Source organism: Chrysochloris asiatica, unplaced genomic scaffold (assembly GCF_000296735.1).
Source record: "Chrysochloris asiatica unplaced genomic scaffold, ChrAsi1.0 scaffold00048, whole genome shotgun sequence".
In the NCBI taxonomy this organism is placed as follows: domain Eukaryota; kingdom Metazoa; phylum Chordata; class Mammalia; order Afrosoricida; family Chrysochloridae; genus Chrysochloris; species Chrysochloris asiatica.
In genome coordinates, this window is record NW_006408566.1 from 17,713,003 (window position 1) to 17,720,494 (window position 7,492).

The window sequence follows — 7,492 nt, forward strand, 5'->3', positions numbered from 1 at the left end:
TTCTGGTGAAGTCTTTTGATGCACATAAGTTTTTAATTTTTAGTATGTCCCAATCATCTATTTTGTCTACTTTTGTTTGTGTAATTTTGCGAATGTTTGGTAATCTGTGTATTCCCTGTATTACAGTGCTCTAATGTGTCCCTATTTTTTCATTGATGACTTTCATAATTTTAGGATTCACATTTAGGTCTTTATTCCATGCTGAGTTGGGTTTTGTATAGGGCCTGAGAGGTAAAGGCCTTGTTTCAATCTTTGCATATCACATACCAGCTTTGCCAGCACCATCTGTTAAAGAGACTGTCTCCTCCCCATGCAATATTCCTATGCACTTTGTTGAAAATCAATTGGCTGTATGTGGATGGGTTAATTTCTGGATACTGAATTCTGTTCCATTGATCTATGTATGTTTCATTGTACCAGTACCAGGCTGTTTTGACCACCATAGCCATGTAATAAATTTGAAATTGGGGAGTGAGAGGCCACCAACCTTGTTCTTCTTCTTAAGCAGTGCTTTGCTAGAAGAGTGATATTCTTCTTGAGAATCTAGTCTTTTAAATCATGAGCTGCCATCACCCTTGGATCATGCCCAGCCTCCTCAGTCTGGTGTATGATGTGCCCTTCTCGGCCAGTTTCAATACCACCCACTCTGCATGCTGGCCTCACTAAATCACATGTCATTGTTTCCATTACACTGTCCTTATTATGCCATGTTCATGCGTGCTGCTTCCTCTACCAAGGATGTTCTTCCCCAGTGTTGTGACAAATCACCAGCTATTCTTGAGAATCTGATCAAATACTTTCTTTTTTTATGATATGTCTTCAAGGAAATTACTAGTATATTCTTTCTTTAGCGACAAAGGAAACAAATGTCTCTTCCTTTAAGGGAATGTGTGAGGTGTTAAACATCACTTCTATACACAATCTCTGGGTCAGAACTTAGTCACATAGTCAAGTTGCAAAGTTATCTTGGAAATGTATTCTTTATCTGGGCAACCAGGTAAGAACTTTACTTACTATAGAAGAAGAGGAGAACAGATGTTGGGGGACAGCTAGCAGTGTCTATCATTTATTGGATGGTCACTTAAATCAATTCATTCAATTCTCAAAATATCTTAAGATGAATGTAGTCATCAGTATTCCCAGTCATCAGAAGAGGAAACTGGGGCTCAGAAAGTTGAACTTGTAACATGAATGTTGTAGTACAAGAGTTTGAACCACATTTATTTTGCACCAGGATCCCCTCTCCATTCTTACCTCTTTGAAAACTCGAGTCTGTAGAGCCTGTACTGATCTTAGTAGCCACAGTGACAAACTCAATCATACCAACAGTCAGGAAGATGGCAAAGGAGCTGCCCATGTTTCTGACTTTACCTATAAAGTCACCATAAGTCAGAACCATCTCAATGACAACTGACAACAACAACAACAATAACAACATTAGCCATTTTGACCATGGATATTCTATTCCTTAGCCTAAGCAGACTCAAAGAAAGCTATGGAGTTGAACATTTTCTAAATAAGCCGCATGAAGGATTAAGAATCATCTTATTTGTTGGTAACATGATAGTTCATTAAAATACAGCAGATGAAATCTTGAAGCTCACCCCTACATCTTTGGAAGAAAGCATAAGCGTTTTAAAATAATAGCGTCTTCTCTACTTTTCCAGAGAAAGTACAAGCTGAGATTGACAGAGTCATCGGCCAGTCACAGCAGCCCAGCACAGCCCACAGAGAGCACATGCCCTACACCCATGCCGTCATCCATGAGGTGCTGAGAATGGGCAACATCATCCCCTTGAATGTGCCCAGGGAAGTGGCATTCAACACTACTGTGGCTGGATACTGCCTGCCAAAGGTAACCAGCGACCCTCAGTCTTAGGATTTCAAGTCCATCTTTTTAGGTAGTAAAAATTTGAACTTGAAAAGTGATTCATATTCATAGCCTAAGGAATCATTCAAATGGGAAGAGAAAGATATATTCTACCCGATATGAGGGTCTTCGAAAAGTTGATGAAAAAAAAATGGAATGTTTCCCTGAACTTTTTGAAGCCTTTTGTATAGACTGTACTCACTGTACATATGGAGCATGTAAACAATGATACAGGTCTGTGATTTGCTTCAAAACAGCGCAGCAAGGGATGAAGGGGAGGATAGAGAAGATGAAAAATTGTCAAAGTGTGGACAGTGAAGGGTGCATGGGAATGCAGTATACTCTTTTTCCCTTGTGTTTGAAATGTTCAAAATACATAACAATGTATTTTGAAATATATAAAAATATTTCCAGTTGTTGGCCCAACTTCTCCATCCCCAGTTAATAATAAAATCTCAATGTTATTAATAGGATCCACCCTCGTCCACAAAGCCACTGTGCTTCACTAAGCCAATCAGAGTCATCCCAATTCTCCTTGCCAGTGATGGCCTTAGGAATGCACACATGGTTTATTTCTGACCAATGAGACATGTGGGAGGTGGGATTTTGAAGTATGTTTGGAATAAATTTTCATACTGCTGAAATAGGAAGCAGTCCCTCCCTCCCCCCTCCTTTTTTTTTTTCTTCTAAATCTTGTAGTATCTTGTAGGAAAGGAAAAACCTTAGCAGTCGCTTTGTGACCCTAAGGAGCTAGGCAGAGACAGAATTGCCAGAGAGGAAAGTTCAAAGCAACCCTGGTTCTCGAGGCTGTTGTTGCTGAGTTACTGAAATAATCAGCCTGAAGCTTCCTCATTTAAGGGATAGTTAAGTGAGAAAACAATCAATTAAACAGTTGAGTTAGGGCTCCCTGTTACTCACAGTTGAAGTCATCCTACTTGACTGAAAATAACTTTTTAATCAATAAAGAAAAGAATAAATGAAAATCCCCAAGCTCTGTGAGAGTCCTTAGATAGTCTAAGCAGGATCATTTGTAAAGTCAGTATTATAACTCCATGCAAGAGATGGAATTTATATTATATAAAGGGAGCTTAGGCAATCATGTGGGGAAAATGGAACATAAAGATAACATCATTTTTCCACAAATTTTTAAACTCTCCTTTGTACTTTTTTTTTTTAATTATAGGCTTTAAAACATTAGTACAACTAGGTCGGTGTTAAATACAGGTTTAGGGGAGAAACAGGGGATTCCATGGCCAAACAAGTTTAGGGAATGACTTACTTCCTTTTGCTACAGAATTTCTCAGCAGTTTTTGTTGCTACAGGATTTCTCAAGAGTTTTCACCGTACTAATTGCATCGGTGTGGTGCTATAGGATAAGCATTTTTAACCACAAGGTCAAACCTACCAGCTGCTCCTCAGAAAGCCTGTACAGGGTCGCTATGAGTTGGAACCTTCTTGACAGGACCTAACAACAACAGTTTGCATTGGATGGCAGGGGTGGTTTAGTGGTAAGATTGTCATCTTTTATGCGAGAGACCTGGATTCAACTTCTGAACACTGTGCCTCAGTCAGCTACTACCTGTCTGTTGTTGTTTTTGTTGTTAAGTGCTGTCAAGTCAATTCCAACCCATAGCGACCCTGTGTAGGGTTTCCAAGGAGCAGCTGCTGAGTATGAACCACCGACCTTGCAGTTCAAACGACTTTGCAGTCTGACGCATTAGCCCGCAGCACCACACCAGGACTCCTGGTGGAAGTCAAAATGTTGCTAGGCTGCTGAACAGGTGTCAGCAAAGTTTCCAGATTAGAAACATGAACCAGCAAGAAAGGCCTGGTGATTTATTTCTGAAAATAAGCCAATGAGAACCCGATGGATCTTAACAGCCAGGTCCTGCTGTGTAAGCAAGTCATCGTGCATTGGGGCAACTCCGTGGCAGGTAACAACAATAGTGTGATTTGTGAATTTTTGTTGGGATATAGCAGGCAGCAGTTTTCAGGCATATTTTGTCACAGAGCCCTTTCCTTCTTGATAGAACATCTGGCAGGACAAGACACTAGCCACATAATCTTGGGGTTATTGAATGTTAAAATGTGACTGGACATTTGAAAACACCATTAATGCTAGTGTTTCTAACATAATATCCCCATGAGTATTATCCACCTTTCATGTATTGACCCGTGATAGAGAACTTTTTATGACAAAGGGAACCCAACCCAGGTGTACGCAACATTAGTTATTAGAAAAGGCCAGCATTAATCGCACACTGATTGTGTACTGTGGACTACTGAGTTTCTTTCAGAAGGTCTCAGTCCTCAGTGTAACTTTTGTTAAATCCATTTTTTAAATTGAGAAATTGAAGCTTAAATACACTACGTACCTTTCCTAAGATCTCTCAGCTGCTAAGTGGCAAAGCTAGGATCCAGAATCAGTTCTGTCTGACTCCAAAGCTAGCCATCTCTTTTTTATGCTACACCATATTCCTTTTGCAAGAGTTGCTTTACTTTGACATGAAAGTTAGAGTCTCACTGTAATTTTCCTCAATTGTTGCTGTTGTTAACTGCCTCAGAGTCACTGTGACCCCATGCAGCCCTGTCCTTTGCCATCCCTGTGTCATCAAGCACAGACCACGATTGGGTGGTTCAAACTCACCAGCCACTCCTTGGAAACCTGACACTGGGTCATTATGAGTCAATTCAAAGACACTTAAAAACAGCAACAACAATTCAACAAATATTCATCCAGCGCCTGATGTACTGAGGTCTGGAAGAATACTCCTGAGCATGAAAACAATCATGGAAATGATTAGGCTAGAACATTAACAAACCTTGAAAATGCAAATGAGCTGGAGCCAGGAGTGGCTACTGGAGTTGTCAGAGAAGATTTCCAAAAGGAAGTGATATTTGCATTTAGGATTAAGAATGGCTTAAGGATAGTTTAGTGACAATCAGGGGGAAAGAGCATTCATGGTGTGTTGTGGCATCTTTTAAAAGCCTTGAAATCAGTGGCAGCACTGCCTATTGAGAACCTGAAAGAAGACCAACATAGTAGGAATCGAGGAAGGTGGCCCAGGTCAGATGATGGGTTTTTAACCTAAAAGTGATAGGAAGATACTGAAGGGTTGCAAACAAAGTAATTGTGGGTGGGTGAGTATTGTTAAGTGCCATAGAGTCAGTTCCAACCCACTGACTCATTTTCAGAAGTAGATCACCAAGCCTTTCTTCTAGTCTGTCCTAGTCCAGAAGTTCTGCTGAAAACTGTTCAGCATCGCAGTGATACGTAAATCACCACTGACAGACAGCTGGTGGCTATGCTTGAGGTGTATTCACTGAGCATTGAACTTAGGTCTCCTGCATGTTGTTGTTGTTAAGTGCCATCGAGTCAGGTCCGACTCATAGCAACCGTGTGTACAGGGTTTCTAAGAAGTGACTAGTGGGTTTGAACTGTTAACCTTTTGGTTAGCAGTCCAGTGCTTATCCTACAGCGCCACACCAGGCATCCCTCTAGAGAAGATACAGTCAACAGTCAATAGTAGCCAAATGTGTCTGGTAAAATTCTGGTTCTGCTCCATCCGTGTGGACTGTCCCATGGCAAAGAGCAGGGGCCTGGGGATTGGGCTCAGAAGACCATGCAGTTGGGTGATGGGGGGGAGTTTAGGGTTTATCAGAGTGTGGGAGCCCCAGGACTTCCACCCTGTATGTAAATGTGTTTTGTCTTTGCTGCCTGCCCCAGGGCACTATGGTCCTGACCAATCTGACTGCGCTACACAAGGATCCTGCAGAGTGGGCCACCCCTGACACTTTCAATCCGGAGCATTTTCTGGAGAATGGGCAGTTTAAGAAAAGGGAATCCTTCCTGCCTTTTTCATTAGGTAAGTTGCAATAAAGAGGAATGTGAAGACCCAAAGTCCCTCTTTCAGAAAATACACCCTGCCAGCCCAATCTCTTCCCAGTAAGCTTTTGCTTTCGTTGGAATGTCCCCAGATGGCCCACTCAACATGACTCCATCTTTGCCCAGTGTCAAAGTGAACATGTTGACCTTAAACTGCTCCTTATCTCCTGACCCCTCCGTTGCCTCTGATGGAGATTTTAACCACATTTTGTTCTGCCCATTGTGAGTGCTGGGGACAAAGAAACCTAGACCTAACTTCTTGCTCACAAAGAAGACTGAGTGTCTGCCATCTCTATAGGGTTTTTAAATGTCCCAAGTCCTTTTTAAGGGCCACCCACCTCATGCAGAACTAGAGCTGGATGAAAATAAGGAGAGAGGGAAGGGACAAGGCAGTAGTAACATCATGGGAATCCAGCAGTGAATGTAAATGTCATGGACCAAATGGAATCAGTGTCAACTCTATAAACACTCCCTGAATAGGGTAGTTTGCTTTTTAAAATTTTAAATTACCTTTTTAAAATCTACTGAATACATTTACAAGGTACACACATTAAAAGAGGTGACAATGAAAACTCTCATGTTTCCAAACCAGCCAGTTCTGAGTCTTTGTTTTTGTTGGGGGGAGGAGTGGTGCCAGCTGATTTTAATAGAAAAACATTGATCAAGAACTAGGGAGCTTTTAAAATTGCCCTTCTAAGCTCCTTGTCTTCAACTGGGTCAAAGAAAACTGCTTGACCAAAAACTGTTTGGAACGCATCACAGAAATCAAACACAGTGGTCTGTCGCTCTCGAACTGGTTAAAGCTCAATTAGAGAGATTTGATTGCTCTCAGTAGAATGGTGGACTTTGTGACAGAAATTGCAACATGTCCTTTTACTTGGCATTACAGGTTTTGCCTAAAGAACTTTTTGTATCAAATATAGCTGTGTGAGAGTGGAGGAGCTAGTCTACTGAACCAGAAGTAGTTTAAGATACTGTCATTTTTGCACATTTGAATACTTTGTAAGCTGGCTTTGTATAAACGTGTCCTCTGGTTTCCTATATGTTGTAAATATTAGACCATAATTTCATTATAAATAAATGTACAAATATTCTGGGGGAAAAAAGAACTAGGGAGCAGGGTTGGGATTACATTGAATGCTGGTCCTTAAAATCCCTGCCCATCTGTTTTTTTGGTTTTTTTGTTTTCTTTTCTTTTCTTTATGAAAATTTATGTTTATAGTTTCATGTTGGAAGACTCAACATATTAGCCAGGAATTTGTATAGGTTTATACATTCAAACCTTATCTGATCACAATAAGATTGTTTGTCTTTGTATATGAAAACATCCTTAGAGATATGGATGTAAACACTGTCTCTGATATACTCCATTTGTAATATATACAAAGAGGTTCTTTGAAAATGTAGATGATTTTAATCTGTTCATTCCCTAATGAAAAATTATATCCCAACACTTTCTTGCAGTGTTGTGAGAAAGGCTAATTGAAAATTAAATATTTCAATGTGTCTCTAGTACCTAAAAATACCTCTGAAATATTTTTACCTTGGGTCATCTATTTATATTTTCTGTGTGTTTGTTTTTGTTTTGCTTTGTTTTGTTTAATTGTGAATTGAGTCATAGTTTACATGGGAGAATATTGGTTTTATTTCATTGTTTCATCGTTTCATTCACAATCTCCTCTGTGCATCATCATTCAACAGTATTTGCTTCTATTCCCTCTGTTTTTGTTTTTTCT

General features: G+C 40.2%; 1 protein-coding gene across 1 annotated transcript in view; it reads left to right on the forward strand.

Annotated features, from left to right (window-relative positions):
* Positions 1 to 7,492, forward strand: part of LOC102817632 (cytochrome P450 2J2-like) — a 56,626-nt gene that overhangs the window by 43,520 nt on the left and 5,614 nt on the right. Inside the window, exons 7-8 of the mRNA XM_006862484.1 lie at positions 1,668 to 1,855; positions 5,598 to 5,736. Coding sequence (XP_006862546.1) covers positions 1,668 to 1,855; positions 5,598 to 5,736 — 327 coding nt within the window. The remainder of the gene's footprint in view (positions 1 to 1,667; positions 1,856 to 5,597; positions 5,737 to 7,492) is intronic.